Here is a 24,068-nt window from a genome sequence, read left to right as displayed (position 1 = left end):
GTGGCCGGCCAGCACCACGTGCGGCCACCTTGGTCTTGGAGAGGTCCGGGACCGGTTCAGATAAACATCACTAGTGTTGGCCGTGAGCGGGAACTGAACTCAGGTTACCGGGTTCGTAGCGCACTACAGCTCCCCATTACATTCAACAAAGAGAAAGATCACGAGTATAGCATCAACAGACTTTAGGAGCATTACAACAACAACAGCAGCCGCCATTCGTCACTAAGTGATGGTGAAATCACCACGGTGGCACTTGTGCCAGGCCAGGTGCACTCCGAGGCCACTTGAAGTGTCAAAGGCTCGCTTGCAGGAGATCACCGGACAAACTCAGGTGCCATGGGAAAATTGACCGAGATGGCTGGTAGATGCACCAACAATGCTCGCCACTGTGCAGGCTTGCTGCGCTTTAGCTGCCCGGCGCTCCGCTCGTTGTTGTGAGCGTCAATCCTCTGCCCTCCGCTATTGTTGCAGGGCGACTGCCGCCAACTGACCATCAGCGTCCGTCATGAGCCTCATCCATAGAGACCGATTTTGACACCGCTGGTACCAGTCTTCAGCAAGTCCATTCACCTCTACACCCTCCCGTACCGCATCAGTCCATCACTTCTTTATCCCGTGCCACACCCTTATATCCGGTAAAACAGAAGCTGCTTGGGCATGCAGTGTCTGGGCATGTGGGCTACATGACCCAGCCAATGCAGCTTCGCCTGCCAGAGGAGCTCACAGATGGGACTGTGTTCAGATCTTTCAAGGACCTGTAAGTTCCTCACACAATCCATCCTGGTTAAACCCAGGATTGATCATAGGCAGGCCAGGCTGAATGGTTTTTAACCGGCGCAGATGTTCCATTGGAGGGGTCCACTTTCACAAACATAGAGAAGGGAGGGCGTGGCTGTGGCCGAGAGGACCCGAAGCTTCATGTGAAGCGGCATACCAAGTAGCTTCCTACAGCATTACGCAGCCGATGAAAAGATAATGCCGCCCGAATCATTCAGAGTGAGACCTCCGCTGTCAAACCGGAGCTGGTCAAACACAACACACGCACGCATGCACGCATGCTCACTGACCCCCGAGGCGAGGTCGGTGAGCGTCTGGGTGAGCGTGATGGTGAACACGGCGTGCGAGCGGCTGCTCTCCTCGTTCATGTTCGTCGCCGCCACCGTCCGCGACTTGTTCCCCTCCGACATCAGCGAGTCGATGTCCTGCGATGCCGCGCACAGCCCACCATCAATCCCTGCGCTCGAGAGACGCCTCTGCATTGTCCGCCTTTCACGGCCAAAAAGAGAAGTCATCGTCATGATTGCCAGCCTTGGCCTATCCACCGCCAGATGAAGGCCTCCCCAACGCGCCACGATCCGTCACAGTCCAGCACCTGCACGAGGGCCGATCTCATTGCTCCGTCTCCGCGGTGAACGCCCTCTTGGGTACATTTCCCCTCCTTTGGCTGCCGCACGGAAGTCATTGCCATCCAGTGGCCTTCGTCCCTTCTAGCGACATGCCCTGCCCAGCCCACTCCCTCGTCTAAGACAATCCAAATTAAAGTCATTATCCTGCAGTGGGCTCTCTAACGCATGTGTTCATCTTTAAGCCTCTCAATCTCATTCTGGGAACGCATCCCAGGCATGCTTCTATCCAAATAGAACCAAAATAATCCACCAATCCACTGCTGGATGAAGGCCTCCCCACAACCACCTCGGTCATGGAGGATGCTTGACCATACTTCATCACACCGGTCAATGTGGGATGGTGAAGGAGGGGACTCAAGTCCAGGTCACAAATCACTCTTCATTGATGTTGGCCATGACCAGGAATCAAAATCTAAATACCTAGAATGCATCTAATACTATCAGCTATAAGAAGCTAAGCAGACCTGAGCCTGGATTATGCTTGGATGGGTATCCACGAAGCATGCCAGGCAATCGCAGGCTCAAGTCACGGTGTGACTGTGGCCGTGCAACCCAAACTATGGACCGTGAGTAAAACACGATAGTTTAACGAGTAGGCTTTCGTGACCAACATCATCAGATTGTAAAGGTTGTGGATTTACTCTCCAACACACCGGTGTGCTGTACTCGTAACAAATTGGCATTTTATGTTTACGTGACAAACATTACCAATTGGTTATGTCGAGTGGTGGCGGGTTTCACAAAATATTTATATTTACGCGATCTAACCCAAAAAACCCCGATATTATTGATAAATCACTGTTGTCTTCTGTGCTCTTTCAATGGGGAAAAAGCAAAACTACACAAACTCTTGCCTGAAGCCCTCTCGAGTCCAGCAGACTACAACATTAGCATTTAGCTCCCGAACAAATTGCTGCCATACGCAAGAATATAACACAGGCTCAAGCAACGCTGTGCAACATTGTCAGCGGCAGAGAGCAGGGCATAGAATACAATACACTACGACGTTGTCCTGTGCTTCTATGATCCGAAGTCTGCATACTTGTCGCCATTGCTAAGCCGCACTGACTGGCGTGATGAAGTGCGGTAAAGTAACCACGCCGACCCTCACGACGTGGGGAGAGGTCCTCGTCCAGCAGCGGATTGACAAAGCGATTGTACAAAACCAGCTCGCGTGTACGGGTGTGACCGTGTGCGTGCATGCGCATGAAGTAAGAACGGTGCGTGTGTTCGTGCATTGCCTGGTAAGATGTCACAGCCAGCTGGGAAAGGCCATCGACGTACGGACCGAATATCTGGTGCTCACGGACCTTGAGTGCCGTTTGACTCCTGTGTAACACACGACAAAGATTCGCCCATATAGCCATAATGTCGTTTTGGAGCCAGTGCTGTAAAGCGACGATCTGTGAAGGCCGGCTCAACACACGAGGGGGTGGGTGCCAGCACCACGCCAAGCCGTCTTTGTGTCCCCAGTGGCGGTGTTTATACACCGCTCCAGGTGCTCATTGGAGGTTGAGTCGACCTAGGGGAAACCCAGTACCGGTTCAGATAATCGACTCACTGGGTTCGTAGCGCAGCACACTAACCCCTGCACTACCGTTCGCTACACACACACAGACACACGCAAGGATTGTAGGGACAAGTAACGTAAACGAGCGCCTGCTAAGGCTCGCACAGCGCGTGCATGAAGGATGCGAGGCCTGAACCAGGCCCAGCAGGAACTGTCTCCGCACCCCGCTGCACCGAGTACTTGTCTCAGGCCGAGTCAAATTAAGAGGAGGCCAAGTTATGTTCACCAACCAACCGGCACTTGCATTTCCGCATGGCCAGAAAACCAATTACCAAATAATAATGCAAATGATAACCCCCGATTACCATGGTTGGCTCCGTATGGTGCGAAAGTTCAACATACATACGCCCCACGTACAGGTTAGCAATGACTACGTTTGCATCGTCTAACTTATATCGGTGTTGCAACATCCGCGTATTTTCTTTACGCGGGCCACCCATCCTCCTTCCCCCGCCTCCCTCCCCCCGTGACCCTGGACAACGGAGCATCTCCCGCCACCGGGCTGTAAACGACGACCCGCACCACGCACGTTCGCACGCGACGACGCAAGCGTACGGCCCGTTATCAACGTGCTGCTGGAAGGGGGGAGGGGGGCAGGGGGGGGGCAGGGGGGCGGCGGGGCTCCCCATGCCGTGCGGGTCGCGGGGGCGCCACTTGTCGCGCGTCGCCGTAAGCGAAGGCGCGCACCCCTTGGGGTCGAGGAGGTCGCGCACGCGCTCGTTGTAGATCTCCAGGTAGGAGACCTCCAGCTTGCAGGAGAGGTCGGCGCTCTGCAGGCGCTCGCGCCGCTGGAAGAGCTCGCAGCACAGGCGCGGGATGAGCCCCGGCTGCTCCGCGGTGCCCATCATCGTGTACGACTTGCCCGAGCCTGAACACACGCACGCACACACACATGTACACACGCACACACACACGCACGCACACACACACACGTACACACGCACACACACATGCACGCACACACACACGCACGCACACGTACGCACACACACGCACACGTACGCATACGCACGCACACGCACACGCACGCGCACGCACACACACACACATTCGGCTCGCCGAGTTTGTAGCGCGGCGCGCTAACCCGCACCTCCGATTATCATGTTTGGCTAAGTACGGTGCAAAAGAAGTTCATGATATATACGCACAAGCGTGTGTGTACACGGGCGCACACACAGACAGGCATGTACACGAGCACACACACACATATATGCACGCAAGGGCACACACCACACACCACACGCGTGTACACAGGGGTGGGCATGTACCGGTTTGCCCATAGGCGAAGATGCACGCGTTGTAGCCATCAAAGGCGTTGTCTAGGAGGTCTTCCCCCAGGCACTGGAACACCACGTCTTGCCCTGCAAACGCACGAACCCACACACACAGAGTCGCTCTCGCCAGGACGCACACACAGAGTGCTACCTGACATGCATTTGCTGCAACTGTTAAAGTTAATTGAATGTGTCTTAGTCCATCAAATAAATACTTTCATAGTAGGTATATATTGTTTAAAGGTATATGTTATGGTCATTCTTTTCCTTGTGGAAGCCTTCATCCAGCAGTGGATTGAACGCGGATGACAATGATGGTGATGATGCTGGGCGGTGGTGGTGCACGCCTGCAATGCAGCACTATGGAGGCTAGGGTTGGTGGACCGCATCGACGTTGCGAAACCCCCTTTCCGTATGTGTCGAGGTATCATACCCTGTTTAACACGTAGGCTTTCGCGACCAATATTATTCATAAGAAAGGTTTTTGGGTTAGATCGCGTTATTTACAAATGTGTCGTAACCCTCCACCACCCGACACGGCCAAACAGTAAAAACGTGTCAGGAGAGCCTCACCATTCTGGCAAATCGCCCGATGAAGCTGGATGTAATTACCAGCGAAACGTTGGACTACTCAAATTTTAAATGATGTTGATTCGCTCTTTAACACACCGGTGGGCTAAAGAAGTGAATAATTTTGTCCTTTGTAAACGTGACACATTTTTTACTGTTTGGCCATGTCGGGTGGTGGAGGGTTACCACACATTTATAAATAACGCGATCAGACCCAAAAACCTTTATTATGTATCATACCCTGGCTTGCAAGGAGAAGGCAGTACAGCAAACACGCAGACTCCACCTGTTCCGTTGGTATGGGATAGAGTGTTTCCCCCTTGCATGCGTGGGTTTTCTCTGGGTGAAGTGGGTTCCTCCAACATGTAAACACTTATTAATTGGCCGCTAACACCTGAACGCTTTACCGTTCCGAGACGTATGCAAGTTGCAGGGTGGGGTGTCCTGTTCACCTCTGAATCTCGTAACGCACGAGCGGTGAAGCGTTACTTTTATTTAGAGAGGCATAGCGCCATTATTTTTAAAGACAATCGACTCACTGCAGACAACTGTAGCAACACGACCGCACTCTACGATAGCTAGTGCCCAACTGTGCCACACACCATCCCACATGACCTTGTGGGAGCCTCGGTAGCGGTAGTTATTTTATTTTAGTTTTTCTTCCAGTTTAATTTTAATGCTGTACACATACGTGATCAGAAGCGGAATTAAAACTGATAACGTGCACGTGCGTTCATTCGGAGCGGGAAAGGGTTAATACATAGAGGACCGCAGAACTTGGGCAACTGCAGGCGCCGACTCATTGCGTGCTCGTCCGTGGTTCCTCGTGCCCCCGAGGCCTCACTCTCTCTACGAGAGCGACAGCGGCGCATTACGAGTTGAAATCGTTGTCACCAAAACCAGCTGTACATTCGCGCGAGGGGGAAACACTCGGGAAGTCTCAATGTGGACGCTGCCTGAAATCATCGCGCTACGGCCCTTTGCAGCGGTGCGTTCCCCCGCAGCCCGTGTGCCCACGCTCGGCGAGGGGGGAGGCGCCACTGCTCGCCACTCACCAGAGAACTTCTCCTTGTTCGTCTCGTCAATTGACCAGAAGCAGTAGTCAAACCTGAACGTCTGCAGGGACACAAGCGGGGGGCACGTCCACAACACAGGTACACGCGTCGCACACGTGTCCCATACACACGTACACGCGTACACACACGTGTCCCATACACACGTACACACGTGTGTATGCCTACGCATTTTCCATGAATATGCTAAATCCCTCTTCACATGCACATTCTTTTTGTTAAGGCGCTCTTCAACCCCCAATGCAGCTTATATATAAGCTCCTAGTTTGGTAGTGTCTCATTCTTCACCTGAAGACGGCTGCTTGCGTTGTAGCCGAAACGTCGTGAGAATTGTTTTATTATGTTTTATTTTTATTATTTTATTACTTCCCTTCTACGTGACTTTACCGAAAGAAACAAGAAGATGAATCCCTGCAGTCACGAAAGCTTTAAATCGAAATTTAACCGCCTCTACGGGGAGGGTTTCCACATAACTTTGAGATCCTTCAACAAGCTCCGGGATAAGAAGGCTCAGCTAATCGAGTCTCTCACCTTTCTGAAGAGATGCCGCGACTCTAAGGTAATACCAAACGCATTTACACTAACATCTGCTGCTGTAACTTCTTCTAATGCGAAACGAATTCTGTCTAGAACTAGCTTAGCTCTTATCTCAGAGAAAATCAGACTTACGCGCACCGAACTAGATCAGTTAGACAAGACACTCTACAAATCACACTTATCTTTGAGTGTAACAATGTCCACATCGGATTGGGAACATGTGGAAAAAATGACTGCCTCTTCAGCTGCCGCTATGTCGACTAAATGTAAGGACAACTTGATTTCCAAATTCAATCGCCTCTCAAACAAGAAACCGGACCCACACATTAAAAAGCTAGATATTAACAAAGTCGTAATTAATCGCAGTAACAGTCCTATTTCTGAAGGTTTGAAATCCGTTTTAGCTAAAGGACTAAACTTTGCAGTCACACCTAGACACATACCAGTTAATGATATAATTGCTCGAGTAGATGTAGCTCTCAAGGGCTTGAGTCACATCGCTGCAGACGTAGCAAGATCTGAAATCTCTGTAACCCTCAAAAACGCTAAGATGCCAGCTAGCAACATCAGCAAAGAGGAGCGTTTTGAATTAGCTCAATTAAAAAAGAGGGATGACATTGTCATCCTCTCAGCCGACAAAGGCAATGCCACTGTCATCATGGACAAAATAGAATACAACAACAAAATTCAAGAACTATTAAACGATGGCAGCTATACAAAAATAAAAAGAGACCCCACCAACAGCCTCGTCTCCAAAACCAACAACATCATTTCTGCTTCAACCGCATTAATTGATCAGACCAAACAGTTCTCGTTGAAACCTTCTGCAGCCAGACCACCAAGATTGTACGGCTTGCCAAAGATACATAAAGAAGATACACCTCTTCGTCCCATTGTCTCTACTATCAACTCCCCCACTTACAAACTGGCTCGTTTTTTGTCCGAAATCCTACGGCCTTTCACTGGAAAAACCACCTCTGCAGTACTAAACTCTACTGACCTGGTATCGACAATCAAGGGGATTGCCCTGTCCCCAGACGACCTGCTTGTCAGTTTTGATGTGGTTTCCTTGTTCACCAAGGTACCTGTGCCTGACACCATCGCAATCATTGAAGACTTGGTTCATCAAGGACTGAATGCTGGGGTACCCCCCCTGGTGAAACACTGCTTAACCAATACATACTTCACCTGGAATGGAACCTTCTACAAGCAAATTGAGGGCACCCCAATGGGCTCCCCCCTATCTCCGGTTGTAGCCAACATCTTCATGGAGAAATTTGAGACGGACGCTATCCAGACTGCCACTCTACGCCCGACCTTATGGAAGAGGTACGTAGACGACACTTTTGTCATCTGGCCACATGGCCGGCCTGCTCTAGACCAATTTCTCGACCACATCAATTCCATACACCCAGCCATCAGATTCACCATGGAAGTCGAAAATGATGGCAAGCTACCCTTTTTGGATGTCCTAATCAAAAGGAGACCTGATGGTTCAATGAGCCACTCTGTCTACAGGAAAGCCACCCACACGGATGCTTATCTAAAACCGGATTCCCACCACCATCCATCCCAGAAGAATTCCCTCATCAAGACTCTATATCATAGAGCCCAATGCATCTCCGACCATGAACACATTTCCAGTGAACTCAAACACGTACGCCAAGTTCTTAAGGCAAATGGTTACTCCGACTATACAATCCGCAAAGCCATCACTCCAACCATCAAGAAGGATCCTGTTGAGGAGCCTTTCAAGACCATCACCTTACCCTACATTGCTGGAGTCACAAAAAAGATCTCCAAAATCCTGATTAAACACAAGATCCAGGTCCGATTCAACACAGTACATAAAATCCGTGATCTGGTACCGTCTGTAAAAGATGTGGTTCCAGACATACAGTACCCTGGCGTCTACAAACTAAGTTGCCTCTGTGGTAGCAGTTACATTGGGGAAACCAAACGACATGTCTCGGACCGCATCCGTGAACATAAAGCTGACCTGAAACACGGTAGGACAAACACCTCAGCCGTGGCAGATCACTGTTACAACTCAGTGGGCTCACATGATATCGACTTCTCCAAGACAGAGGTTCTCTGCAAGCCATCTGGCTATCATGAGAGATTCGTTCATGAGGCGATCCACATATACAAACACAGAGACAATTTTAACCGAGAAGATGGATTCTGGCTCAGCAATCATTGGAAGGACGTAATAAACCATTTCGATACACATTAGGGTGTGTAGAATAATACATAGTGTTATATTAAATGTATAAGATATAAGTTGGTTTACAGCAATACAGTATATAATTTAATGTTGGGTTTATCTATGGCAGTATATAGTACGGTATATGCTCGTGTGATATAAGAGAATAAGGTTTAGATGGAAGCATATTATAGAATTTTTACGAGGTAGAATTGTAATGTATTACTTGCTGTTAGTAACTCAGCTTATTATAGAGTATAGTAAGTATACTGATGGTGCGATGCAGTTTATACTTTAGTTTTTTATGTAGTTTATACTTTAGTTTTCTACGTGGTTGTTGAGTAACTGCAGCTACATATCATTAACATTCCTTTCCTTTGTTACTGCTAATCCCTGCACCCCCCTTGGTTGCTGCTGATCCTGCATAATGCATGGGCATAATATGACTTTGACACCCCCCCCGCCCAACGCCTACGCATTTTCCATGAATATGCTAAATCCCTCTTCACATGCACATTCTTTTTGTTAAGGCGCTCTTCAACCCCCAATGCAGCTTATATATAAGCTCCTAGTTTGGTAGTGTCTCATTCTTCACCTGAAGACGGCTGCTTGCGTTGTAGCCGAAACGTCGTGAGAATTGTTTTATTATGTTTTATTTTTATTATTTTATTACTTCCCTTCTACGTGACTTTACCGAAAGAAACAAGAAGGTGTCCCATACACACACACACGTATACACACACGTACACACGTACACACACGTGTCCCGTACACACGTACACACGTACAGACGTACACACACGTGTCCCATACACACGTACACGCACATACGTGCACACACGTGTCCCTTACACACACACGTACACACACGTATCCCATACGTACACACACGTACACACGCGTACACACACGTACACACGTGTCCCATACACACGTACACACGTACACGCACACACATACACACGTACACGCACACACGTACACACACGCACACACGTACACACACGCACACACGTATACACGTACACAGGCCGAGCACACCAGGGCACAATCCACACGTCACGTACACTGCACGTGCAAACACACACATGCACTGGAGGTGACACCACCACACAAAGCACAAACACCGCATGCATATGCACGCACCATGTACAACACGAACCACAAATGTTGCATACACTGATAAATAACCCCCTCATCGCCTGATCGCCTGTTGCAGAATATGCCGCTAGCGAGCACCTGTTAAAAATTATTCATTGGTTTGCATCACATTATGTTTCTAAGGTTTGTTGAGTTCGCGTCTCCCATCTTCTTGCTGTATTTGCCTCCGTGCAGTTTGCCGTTCTCTGTGTGCTCTGTGTGTGATGTCCCTCTGTGTGTTCCCTCGCTATGCGTTTTGCCCCATTTCCGCCTGATGATGAGTGCTTGTGTTGCGTTCGAAACGTCGTGATTTATTTTAATTTAATTTGTGATTTATTTAAATTTGATTTTATTTCTACATACGTGACTTTACCTAAAGCACCAATGAGTATAGTCATTTCTGCAGTCACGAAAGCTTAAATTTTTATTTTATTTTATTTTACCAGGTAAGGCCCACTGAGCTGTATAGGTCTTTTTCAGAAGCAACCTGGCCACTAATGAGAGCTCAACTTAGTGGCTTGTCATCACGTGGACATTTATAGCAGCTAAATACTCTAAGTGCATGCTGATTCTAAATGTGGAGAGAAAACCGAAGGATCCGGAGAAAAATCTACGTGACCACACAGAGAACATGCACACTCCAAGCATACAGGCATCAGGGTTGGGATCGAACCCACGCACTCTTGCGTAGCAGGCGAGGTAGTTCACATCTCGCCACCATGGCGCCCCTGTTAAAAAACCCAGTGTGGCTCAGAAGGCGTGGAGTTGCCATCAACACGCTCGGCTGATGTGCAGCTACTCATTTAACGTTGAGTCAACCTAGGGGAGGCCCAGTGCCGGTTCAGATATCGCTCATCACTGATCATTGCTATGAGTGGAGTGGTGGTGCAATGGTCCGAGTTCAATTCCTGGCCACGGCAAGCATTAGTGGCGAGTTACACCTGAACTGGTCCTGGGCCTACCGCTTCACAAACCCGCACTCACCCGCTTGGTGAAGTATGGTTAAACGACCCTGGTGACTGACACGACATCCACTCCATTTTGACTGAATAAGTTAAAATTCTGGTCAGGGGTCAAACCACCCTGCCATCCCTTCAGTATCGATGAAGTAAACATCAGCTTGGGTGTAAAAAAGCCAACAGTGGTTGTCCTGTGTCGAGACTTGCCCCTGCCATAGCAATGTGGAATTTCCACCACTGGCTCAGTGCTAAAAACAGTAGGCGACTGCCACTCTCCATGCTGAACTGAGTGAGTAACCCACTTGCCGTCTACGGACGCAGATTCCTTAAACCCTTAGAGCACACATGGTCATGCGCACACAAATAAGGAGAAACCCCTTACGTGTGTGTGTGTATAGCGGGCATTCAAAGCTGCCCAAACAAAACAGAACATTTCAAATGTGAGTGCAAAGCAACAAACCTTTGCCTGTTTGCGAGCATCGTTGTGGTAACTGTAAGAAAAAACAGAAATAGAGCAACATTAATCATTGCGATGCAGCATCTCTGAAATGCTGCCAAATGTTGCATTCCGACTAAACGAGGGAATTGCTCAGCTGCAAATTGACCAGCAACTTGCTTTAGCTTGCTCCTGTGACGGCACGAATGGCAGCTTCGTGGCACGTGGTAGCACACGCAATCGAAGAGATGGGGCAGACGACGGGGGAATACAGCCGGAAAGACAGGGACGCTGTACCGCAGGGACACGGTTTTCGCGGCAGGCAGACGGTGTCACCGACGCACGTAAGTCGGAGCGCGATCGTGGTCCCGCACCGTGATGAACGTCACGATATTGGGATGTCCACTGAGCCTGTACCGCCGCTGAGATTTTATGTTTGGCCAACTGCCAGTTGTATTGTATGGGGGTTTTTGTTTGTTTTAGCAATGTTAGTTGGCTATGGTTTTTTTTGTTACATGTGGCACATAGTTTTCGATCATCACATATTGCTCGGCAAACACATCTTATATAAAACAATAAACAAATAAATAGCCACGGCTTTTCAAACTCAACTATTTTTTATTTGACCAGGTTAAGCCCACCCAGCTATGAGCTGTTTTTTAGAGGCGGCCTGTCCGCACACGATATCATCATGCTCACCCAAGTGGCTGACCTCATCACGTGTAGGAATTTACAGTTGCAGCCAAGAAATCGAAACGCATGTTGGTAAACACGTTTGTAAACACAGAGGGCAAAAACCGGAGGACCCGGAGAAAACATCCACGTGACGGTCAGGGCGAGGTTTCGAACCCACGACCTCCCACGTACAAGGCAAGGGCGGATCACTTCTCCCCGCCACCGCAGCCGCCCCCATTGCAAAAGACAGCTCAGTAACATCATCGGTGGACAGACTTTTGAGTGAAGTTGCACCGATTAGTCAAGCCCAGAGGATGGCGACAGTGCATGCAAGACAACGGCCGCTCTTGTGAAATGGATTACTCGGCACGAGCCACAAGACGTGAAGTAGCCCCCACCGTAGCGTGGGGGCGGAGGTGCTGGAGGGGGCTGAACCCCCCTTGCTGAAGACTCAGCCCCTCATCTAAATTGTGAGTCAAGTCAAGCAATGTTGGGTTCAATGTTTAACCCCAGTGGCAGTTTTTTTCTTCAAAGATTCACAGCAAGAGCAGAACGCGTGACAGACCAAAGCGCGTCGCACTGTTACTCAATCTCTCCGGCGTGTAACTCTGATTTCAAGTTTGTTTAACGTTGCCTGCGTTGTGTCCCACCAACACCCCTTAGGCTGTAGACGTCTCCCGGCTATCAAGAAGGCATGCTCCAGGTCCGACGTGGAACATCCTTCATGGTGGGAGAGGCCGCAGCTTTGTGTTTCCTGAACAAAACAAAACCCACGAACGGATAGCAAGAGTGGGGGCGGTGCATTGCCCACACCGGCCACTCCACGTGCACCCGTGCCCTGGTGTCCCCCAGAACCGCCCGACACAAAACGCCTCGAGGGTCTTCACCTTCCGATTAATTATTAAGTTTCTTCCGAGTTAGATCGCCCTGTACGTATAAAGCCATTTATTTTACTATAACCCTCCATCCATCCATCCACCCGACACAGCCAATCAAATCAGGTTGTCACGCAGTCAAACGTGCCAATTGATTTGGGGTTTCAGCAAAGCCAGAGGAATGTTGAAGAGCAAGCGGAATACTGCACAAGTTTTATTCGACGTTTTGCTGGAGATTACAAACGGCACGATCGGGTGTTTTAACAAGAGCTCAGCTCTCGCGCGGTCCAACTTTACTCAACTTCTGAGTGCGTTGTTCATTCACTACCGGGTGAAGTGTCCCCAAAGGCCATGGCAATAATGGGGGGTTGCTTGACCATACTTCACCACGGTGGTCAACATGGGTTGGTGGAGGGTGAAGGGGTTCACAATTGGGTGGCCGGGTTCGTCGTGCTAACTGCTGTGCCACCACTCTCGCGATGGAGTGCAACACACAGTCCAGGCTTGCGTCACCCTGCTTCACACGCACACACCTGACACACGCACACACCTGACACACGCACACACCTGACACACGCGAGAACGCCCAAACAACGACGCGAGAGCAATCTGCCGCAGCAGGACGGGGCCCTCCACTGTTCACGAGGGCTCGTCAAGTTGTAAACGTCGGCCGTCGTGCGTAGGCCCACAGAAGTGGAAGTGCCACCCTGAGGAATAGTTGTACAAATTGCAGCAACAGTTTGCCCTGGTGAATTCCGCACTACACCGAGAGGCGAGCTCATCGCAGCACTGTATCTGCACGGTGCCTTCCCTCTGATAAAAATGCAATTCACCATTCAACGGCGAAACGCGTTCCCTTGCAAACAAGCGGTGTGCGCGCACAATTAAAACCCTACGCCTAAGGCCGTTCCGTCCTATATTACAATGAACACTTCGCGACGGCTTGTCACTTTCAGTAGCGTTTGTTGCTGTTTTAGATAAGCGAGTAGCCAAACTCTGGCTCACAGCCATAAGCAGGATCACACAGCTGATGTGAGCCCTGGGCTGATGAGCGTAACGTGAATCCATCACCCAGGGCATGGTCACCTCCTCAAGCCTTCAACCCTCCTGGCTCAACGAAACGACCACCGGCTGTTGAGGTTGCGACGTTTGGTTGAAAGTGAAACAAGGCTATTGCCACGATGGCAAGAGCCACCACGGTGGCGAGATGTTAACTACCTCGCCTGGTATGCAGGAGGTCGTGGGTTAGATCCTGACACTGCTGCCTATATAATTGGAGCTTGCGTGTTTTCCCCGTGGTCGCGTGGATTTTTCCCTCCACAAATAGAATTACCATGTGTTTATAGTATTTGGCTTTAAATTTCTACGTGATAAGCCACTTCGTTGAGATATCATTTGTGGCCAGGTCGCTTCTGACAAAGAGCTGCATAGCTCAGTGGGCCTTACCTGGGGAAAGTAAAATAGTAATAAATAGTAAGAGTAGTAATAATAAGGATAGACTGACCGGTCGCACTGCACGCATCCGTAGCAACTTCTAACACAAGACCGCCAAACTATCCCTAACCCTTGGGCACTGCCTAATTGTGGAGCTTTTGGCAGACATAACTTGATCACGAGAAGCAACACACCAATGTGCCTGGAGAGGAGGCGTTTCCCGACCGGCGCTTATTGCGCGCTTACGACACATGGATAAGAAACAAAGACGCGGACGGAACATACGGAAAAAGAACGAGTGACGAGTGTGCGAAGGAGCAAGGCGAGACTCAGGTTTGGAATAACACACCAAGGGGACAGGAGGAGGAACGCGTGAAGTCAGCGAACACGCGCGAGACAGAGGCCAGAGGCGCTACGGTGGCGTCGACTCTCAAGAAGAGGAAGTGGGCCGGGGCAGGACACGTCGCTGATGATCGAGAACAGCGATGGAGTTTGCAGCCCAAACGGACCGAGTGGAGGGAACGCGCCGGGGAGTGCGTCGGCCGCGGAGACGGACGGGGCGGTGAAATCGTCCCGAGAGCTGGAGCTGCGTGAACTTGCTACGCCACAAGATCGTGAGAGATCGTGGAAAACAGGCTTGGGAAGGGCCAACGTCAAGCAGCGGACAGATCATGGCCCAATGATGACCAGCCACCACCTGTGGCTGATTATCACTCACACGATAGAGACACCCAATACAGTCAAGTTCTGCAATACTGGGAAAGGATTGCGGTAACTTTTAGAAGAAAGACATTGAAACCTCATGAGGCCTCCTTTGCCAGTACCAAAATATACTAATCGGGGTTTCCCCCTTTTTTCTGGCAACAAAACTGACACCTTTTGCAAGGAATCGTACGCCTTTTGGCGTCATCTGGTCGAACACCATATGAGACTAGGCGCTAAGAAAAGCTGTCTGGTGTGGACCAATCAGTTTCAAGGACAATGCATAAATTATCAGAGTGTTGTTTTTTGTTTGCATTTGACTGCAAGTATTGTGATTAATGTAAACATGATTCCTTGCAGAAGGTGTCAGTTTTGTAGCCAGAAAAAATGAGAAACCCCCTATTAGTACATTAAAACCTCTCTGTGCAGGCGATTGCACCGAACGAGCATAAATTCCCACATTTGGCTGTAGCAAGCTGAGAAGGAGGGGGGGGGTCCTTGAACGGCGCCAATGGACAAGCTTGGGCTGTACATTCCGAGCGGTGTCTGAGTCTGAAGAGGAGGAACTGGTAGAGCGGACAAACAGGTAGGGGCAGCATCACGCCCCGCACACACAGACAGCCAGCCCCTCCCGCAAAAGCCTCAAGGCCACCAGATATTGAACCGCATTTGCATTCGGAAGCAAGGGCTGACTATTCACACACAGTGTGTACACTATTCACACACAGTGTGTAGACTATTCACACACACACAGTGTGTAGACTATTCACACACAGTGTGTACACTATTCACACACAGTGTGTACACTATTCACACACAGTGTGTACACTATTCACACACAGTGTGTACACTATTCACACACAGTGTGTACACTATTCACACACAGTGTGTACACTATTCACACACACAGTGTATACACTATTCACACACAGTGTGTACACTATTCACACACAGTGTGTACACTATTCACACACAGTGTGTACACTATTCACACACACAGTGTGTACACTATTCACACACAGTGTGTACACTATTCACACACACAGTGTGTACACTATTCACACACACAGTGTGTACACTATTCACACACAGTGTGTACACTATTCACACACAGTGTGTACACTATTCACACACAGTGTGTACACTATTCACACACAGTGTGTACACTATTCACACACAGTGTGTACACTCTCACACCATGTGTACACTATTCACACAGTGTATACACTATTCACACACACAGTGTATACACTATTCACACAGTGTGTACACTATTCACACACAGTGTGTCACATATTCACACACACAGTGTGTACACTATTCACACACACAGTGGTACACTATTCACCACACAGTGTGTACACTATCACACACAGTGTGTACACTATTCACACACATGTGTGTACACTATTCACACACAGTGTGTACCACTATCACACACAGTGTGTACACTACACACACACAGTGTGTACACTATTCACACACACAGTGTGTACACTATTCACACACACAGTGTGTACACTATTCACACACACAGTGTGTACACTATTCACACACACAGTGTATACACTATTCACACACAGTGTGTACACTATTCACACACAGTGTGTACACTATTCACTCACACAGTGTGTACACTATTCACACACACAGTGTGTACACTATTCACACACACAGTGTGTACACTATTCACACACACAGTGTGTACACTATTCACACACAGTGTGTACACTATTCACACACAGTGTATACACTATTCACACACACAGTGTGTACACTATTCACACACACAGTGTGTACACTATACACACAGTGTGTGTGAATAGTCTACTCACTGCTGGGTGTGCCACGTGGTCTCAATAGTCTACTCAGTGATGGGCGTGGCTTGCTGTACAAGTCATATTTTGGGGTCTTACCTCTGATCATCATTGCCTAAACTTATAAATAAAAGAAATACCCGCACCTGCCTCTCCGTAGCAATTGCAGCAACACGTAGCAGAGTGCACAATTACACGTGCCATTCGTCACGGGTATTGCTCACACCGGCTACGCTCGCCAGGAGAAGGCGGCACAGCAAACGTGGACCCCCATCTGTTCCATCTGCACGGGGATAGAGTTGTCCCCGTCGCACGCGTGGGTGTTGTCCGGGTGCTCCGGTTTCCTCCCGCACGTGAACGCTCGTTCATTGGCTGAAAAACATCTTAAGTGTATAGGGGACCGCAGAGCTTGGGCAATTGTCGGCGCCGGCTCACCGCCTGGCTGCCTTCCGCGCCTGGGCTGTGGAATCCTCACGGCCCGGAGTCGTCCTCAAACGTCGCGAGTTTGCAAATGGTGAGCGGCGACGCGTCACAAGTTGCAATGATTATCGTCTGCTGATGAAGACATTGCGACGGCACTTCGCTTGGAAGAACCCGCTGCAGTGAGCTATTGTCTTGAAATAAGTATCGCAGTACAATCCTGTAACGTGTTGTTTAATTTGAACATTAACCGCCGTGGTTGCTACAGCTGTGTTTTTGTCGAGTGCGTTACCAATGTCCATGAGGACTTGCGGCGCTTGTTAATATATTCCCTTCAGACACACGCACACAAGCACGTGTGGGCTGGAAAACACGTGAAGAACAACAACACGCGACACTCATCATCGCGTGGCGTCCTATTTCCAGAAGATGCCACTTTGGCGTCACACCCCCCTGCTCCTCTCTCTCCGTCTCCCGCTGGTCTCACCACGCGGGTCGACTGCATCCCCGTCCACTCACTCATTTAAACCACGTAGCGTGTCTAACGGCTGCTTGGATCGCAGTCTATAACCTTGCACTCATGACCTCTGCTCGGAAGTAGAATGCACGCAAACAAAAAATCCACGATTTTCTAGACGGCACAAAAAGCGCAATTGCGACCGCCGGCTCCATCCTCCCATCTGGTCACGTGACATCACCCCGAGAGGAGAGGACCGAGTCTATGGATCACAACTGCGTCTTCTGCTGCCCAGTCACCGTTTTGCGTGCACTATTACAACTCTGTTCGACAAGAGACCCCCACCGCCTCCCACATCGGCAGCGGGAGGAGATGAAAGGCCGCTCGCAAGATACGGCGCGCTCTCCCGTGCCACGCGACACCGGCACATCGTGACAGCGCAACGTGACACCAAGCGGCATCACCCCGGCACGGGGGGCCGGGAAGGGGATACGAACGCCGCTTCCGTACCCGCGTCCTGCTGCCCACTGGGGGTGAATCATCACAGCCACAGTCAATTTACTGCGGGATGAAGGGCTTCTGCAAACTGCTGCTAGCGCCAAATGCAATTGAAATGTAACAATACATCTAAGCGCCTGCACGTAAGCCGATGTTTCTTTGCCGCGCTTCCACAGCGAGTGAATGCTTGAGCGTGTTTCCCCTCCTTTGACTGCCACTCCATTGTTGGCCTTGACCACGGGCCATGATCCCTTCCAGTGACGGGTCCTGTCCAGGCAGTGCCGGATGAAGCTAGTGCGGGGCCTGTAGAAAATGATGTTATAAAGGGGCTCTAAATAAAAAACACACTTACATATTAAAGCACAAATTCTGTACTTGCATCGTGAAGTAATTGTATTTTTTCATATGCTATACAAGCAGATCATACGACAAATCGCTAACCTTAAACACCCAGTCGTTCATAAAAGTTAAAGGCGATATAGTACTATAGTAATAGAGCAAGTGCAGAATCACTGAACCGGAATTGAGCACGGAATCCTTGAAAGTGCGGGGGCCGTAGTATATGTAGCTACTTGTGCTACGAGGATAATCCGGCACTGGGGCCAGGCCCATTCCCGTTTCTTTAATCATCAATCTGATGTCTTGAACTTGCACATATTCTCCAGCCCGTGCGTGCTCCTCTTTCTACTTCTCGACGTAATTCCATGCGTGCATCTCTCCACACTCTTTGTGCAATCTTCGGCCTTCGTACCGTTTGATCTGGTCAATGTTTCTGTTCCATACGTCACATCGGGCGATATGCAGCGATTAAAACACTTTCCTCGTCAGACATTTCTGCTTCATCAAAGGCATTCTAAGCCCATTTAAAAGCCACCCAGCCAAATCCTGGACCGGCCTTCCTGGTGACGACGACGCTGCGGTGACTCCTGCCGTGATTTGACGTGAAAGGAATTATTTTGAGGTGAAACACTCACGAGGGCGGACACCCGCACCGCTAATCCCGACCGCGACTGCCCCAACACGCACGACTGTAGGAGGGGAGTGAGGAGTCGGTTTTTTATGAGCGCGGCACCATGAGCGCATACTCTAAGCTAAACTGAACACATTTTTTAGTTTTACCAGGTAAGGCCCACTTCAGCAATTGTTTCTTGCTGTGGTTGTCCCGCCTGATGACGGACGCTTGTGTTGCACCTGAAACGTCGTGATTTCATTTACTTAATTTTATACCTACGTGACTTTACCGAAAGAACCAAAGAGTATGGATCCCTGCAGTCACGAAAACTTCAAATCTAGATTTAAGGCCCGCTGAGCTATATGGCTATTTTTTCAGAAGCGACCGGGCCACAAATGATAGTTCAACGAAGTGGCTTATCATGTGGAAACTTATATCAGCCAAAGACTCTAAGCTCACGTTGATTCTAAGTGTGGAGGGTAAAAACCGGAAGACCCGGAGAAATATCCACACTGACCACGGGGAGAGAGAACACGCAAACTCCAAATCTACAGCAGGCGTCAGTGTCGGCATCAAACCCATGGGACCTCCTCACCAGCTGGTCCGCCAGCGCACGCCACGTGCACACAGCATGGCGTTGTCCTCACAACAGCTGTTGTCGGGGTGCGTATTAGAATCCTTGCAACTGCATCGAGTTGCAGCACGTACACTTTTCCACCGAATGTCACTAAAAATATTTATTTATGCACGTAATGTGGATAGATTCCAGCGCTCAGAATTTAAATGTCGGTTTGGCTGTCGTGCAACAAACATTACCCTCAGTGGCAGTGGGTGGGGAAGTGCTGCCCTCTACAATGCGGACGGACGTCACTTGACGGAAGGGATCTCAGAGGTAGCTCGTTGATATCCTCTTCCGTGGTCTGTTCTCTAACGTGAAGTGTTGCTCTGCTCTGCGGTATCTACGAATGGTTCAGCAGTTCCACTGCTGGATTATGTTTTCCGCCTGAGGACGACCGCTTGCTGTTGCGATCGAAACGTCGTGATATATTATTTTTTTCTACCTCCTGTGACTTTACCGAAAGAACCAAAGAGTTTGGATTGTTCGTCTCGTGATGTGACGCCAATCGCACAAATAGAATAAAATTGTGGGAAAGTAATTTCTGTAAATCCAAATAATTCGGTGTAAAAACTCCTCTGAAATCATTCCCTGGAAAATAAAAAAGAACCTCACTTGTCTGCCAGTCGGAGGGTCCAGGATGCACAACTTTTCCATGGCACTGGACTCCGATAAGGTATGGGCCACGATTGTTAACGGCCACTACAAGTGCTGCAAGGCAACACATCACTCAGAATTCACCAAACCGTGTGCGTCTTCCACAGTGCCACGTGCTGTTCACGACGCGGCCAGGGGCGTGCCGCCGTGCACCCCAAGAGTCGTTGAGCCGGCCGCCGTCTCACCCACGAGCAGATGTTACAGATCCCATTAATCTCTCGGGGGAGGGGGTGGGATCAGGGCTTTATGGCTGTGACAATGCGGGATTAGCTGCGCCACCAGCGTGGAATTATACAGCGTCACTTAAATGCCACCCTTATGGATCATCGCTGCGTAATTGCATTCATTAACCATCGCCCCATGTACAGCACCAGCGTGGTGACGATGGCAGGAATACAATTATCTACGGTGCTAGGGGACACCGTATCGCAGAACCTGTAATCCGCGACGCACCAGAGGTTACTCCTGCAATCCGTAAACAAAAATGTTTAGAGCTGAGACAGTGTATGGCGGATTACAGGATAAATTGGCCGTGCAACTCCATAAATATACGAAAAACCTCACGGATGAGAGGGGAAGCCGTGGAACTCGACAATCGATTAAATTAATCGATTAAATTAATCGATGGTAATTTCTCACATTACGAGGTTACATGTTTTTCTAGAACCCAAATGCTGCAAAACTGCAATCAAATTTAAACGACTCTTTCTTCTTCTTCAAGCGTTATGGCAAGTCGATCAATCAAGTCTTCATTTCTACGCACTCATTCGTGCAAAAGCTGCGATTCAAAGTGCTGCACAGATAAAATAAAACATTGTTAAAAGACTAAATCGCAAGAACAATAAAAGCAATTTCCAGTTTATAGATTTAACTTAAAATTGCTTCATGATTGCGAAGCCCTCAAGTATTCGTAAACTATGCATCCAGGTTTAAGCTCGTGAGCCATGTGATGATATACTTGGGGGGAGTAGCTGGAACACCGCTGTCTAATCCGCCCCGTGAGTGGGCCGAGTGCAATGCAGCTGCTCGCGAGATGGTCCAATGTTGGCTTGGAGAGGCCTCAGAGTCGCTGCACTGCGGCTCATCGTTCACGTTGCACTTGTCGAAGAGGTGCGCACAGTGAATGGTCGCTGTTTTGAAGCGATTCAACTATTTTTTATTTCACCAGGTAAGACCCAATGTGCTATACAGCTTTTTCAGAAGCGACCTGGCCACAAATGATAGCTCAACGAAGTGGCTCATCGCTTGGAAATGTATCGCGGCCAAATACTTTAAACGCACGTTTCTAAATGTGGAGGGAAAAACCGGAGGCTCCAGAAAAAAATCCATGTGACCACGAAGAGGGAGACACGCAAACTCCACATATACAGCAGGCGTCAGGATAGGGATCGAACCCACGACCTCCTGTTTACCAGGCGAGGCAGATCACACCTTTCCACAGTGGCGTGGTTGACGGAGCCACCACAGTGTTCAGCGGTGGAGCCCTCGGCGAGGCTTTAACGAAGGAACCTCGGCACAACTCCACAGCGTGCATCCAACCGTCTCGCGTGGCGACCCCAGATCGCTTTCCGGGATCACAAACGAGTCCGTTGGGTCGAGCCAGTGTTGGTGTAACACGAGGTTAACGCTTCCTCGGGATTTTCCCCTCTTGCTTGATGTCGCGGCATCCGTATGGATCCGAGGACTCAATTTCCCTGCACAAGAATACGGGTGAATCGTACGGGTTGTTGGCTACGGGCTCCTGAAGACCAGACTGGCGTGCAATACTCAGCAGTGCGAGTGCACCCGTGCGTAGAGTTTAGCCCTTCGCCACTCCACTGCTGGATGAAGGCCTCCTCCCACGCCACGTTAAATGCCGAGGTTGTATTTCGCTACGCTGGGCAGGGCTGCTTGGCCAGGACCGGTTCAGATAGCACTCACCGCCGACATCAGCCATCACGGCGAGGAATCGAACTCAGCTTGCCGGGTCGACGGTCGCAGAGTGAATTGCGGTGCTTCCCCGCAGAGGGAGTGCAACACAACCGCGCAGGCGCCAACCGACAGTGCACAGCCCCGACTTCTAAAACATATACCATCACAATCTAGATTTGAAGTTTTCGTGACTGCAGGGATCCATACTCTTTGGTTCTTTCGGTAAAGTCACGTAGGTATAAAATAAAATAAATTAAATTAAATCACGATGTTTTGATCGCAACACAAGCGACCGTCATCAGGCGGAACCGATACAGCTGATTTAGGAGAAAGATCTGCGAACAACAAGAGCTTTGGTTTTGGTGGGCTCAACCCGCCCACTTACCCCTGGGGTTGAGCCCACCAAAACCCTTTATGAGCTCTTGCTGTTAGCAGATCTTTCTCCTAAATCAGCAGTTGTCCTGCTGCATCGGTTCCGCCTGATGACGGTCGCTTGTGTTGCGATCGAAACGTCGTGATTTAATTTATTTTATACCTACGTGACTTTACCGAAAGAACCAAAGAGTATATACCATCACAATGTCAAACGTGGTTCTGACGTCACTCGGTTCAACATTCTGCGATGCGAGTCTAAACCCAACGAGTACCGAGGATAAGGCTTTTGTGTATCGTTACGGGGGGAAATGCACAATTATCTTGAAGTGAAACGCCTCCACCCAGACAGGATACGCGAGTTGTTAATCTGTCGGGCAAACTTGTGCAGCAAACTTCATTGAAACTTCACGCGTTATTCATATTTCTCGGCAGTAAAACTCCCAGCTCACCTGCAGCGGTGATGACTTTAACCACGGTGGTAAAGACCGCATTGAGTGTGAGAAACACGCGTGATGATAATGTGTTGGACATCGCAGAGTAAAATGCTGTCCTCCAGCTACCAGCTACAATTTTGCTGCCTGCTCTTTCTCTCTTCCCGCTGTGGAGCAAAGCCATTGCCAGCACAGCTAACGACGGCGGTGGGAAGACATTTTTACGAACAGGGCAACTGCTCCCTGTACAGCTGCTATCACCTATCAGCGCCAAGCTGAAGGGAATTTGGCCGTGCAGGTTAAGTTTATAACACTTCAGAGCAGTTCAAAGTAAAGCCATCAAGATTATTTGATGATCCATCACTCACTAATTCACTGCAATTACTTCCCGGCGGTCAGTCACCTCCCTATCACTCTGCTATCGCTACTACCATGGTTACTGTTCCCGTGAACTTCACTCATTGATTCCACCATCCAAGTTGAAGGCTCAGTCGACTATATATGGTGAACTTGTTTCGCACAATACGTAGCCAATCGTGCAAATAAGAGGTGAGGGGGAAGGATAACAAACTCAACACAAAGATCAGTTCTAAAGAAATATGTTTGTCAATATAGACGACTTAAAAGTGCATCGCTCCAGTGGCTTCCTAATATTGGAAGGAAGAGCGTTCCAGACGGCCACAGAAGTGCACCTGAAAGTGCTCTGACCGTGTTCAACCACCACACTTGCAGGTCAAAACAATCTCTTTCATCAAGGTCTCTAATTATTTTTTTTTTTAAGAAACGTGTTCACAAACTCTGACGGTGTCATTTGTTGTTGGACACTTGACGTTTCCGGCCTTTGTAACTGTGCTAAGCAACTGTATTTATAAAACAAACCGTAGCACGCAGTCCGCTCTCGGTGGTTCTATAGAGGTGTCTGTGCCCCAGCGTCCCCTGTAACCTAGCGCGGCACGTGACAGAGACACACGCGGTGGCTATAAACACTAAACACTGTCCGAGTGGTTGGCTTGTGTTACCGGCCATGAACGCATACAGTTCTACGCGAGTTAATGTTTATAGAGACCAGTTTTGCAA

The 24,068-nt window shown here is 49.3% G+C and overlaps 1 protein-coding gene across 1 annotated transcript in view; it reads right to left on the bottom strand.

The window, feature by feature from the left end:
* Window positions 1-24,068, bottom strand: part of LOC133353378 (kinesin-like protein KIF13B) — a 136,547-nt gene that overhangs the window by 79,874 nt on the left and 32,605 nt on the right. The window contains 6 exon segments of the mRNA XM_061569581.1: window positions 1,068-1,202; window positions 2,648-2,735; window positions 3,664-3,844; window positions 4,245-4,337; window positions 5,876-5,936; window positions 11,196-11,226. Of these exon segments, the coding sequence (XP_061425565.1) occupies window positions 1,068-1,202; window positions 2,648-2,735; window positions 3,664-3,844; window positions 4,245-4,337; window positions 5,876-5,936; window positions 11,196-11,226 (589 nt within the window).

Source organism: Lethenteron reissneri, chromosome 43, assembly GCF_015708825.2.
Source record: "Lethenteron reissneri isolate LAM-NWPU_2019-01 chromosome 43, ASM1570882v1, whole genome shotgun sequence".
Classification (NCBI taxonomy): Eukaryota; Metazoa; Chordata; class Hyperoartia; order Petromyzontiformes; family Petromyzontidae; genus Lethenteron; species Lethenteron reissneri.
Note: the sequence above shows the minus strand (reverse complement) of the source record. Positions and strands in the feature narration are given on the sequence as shown.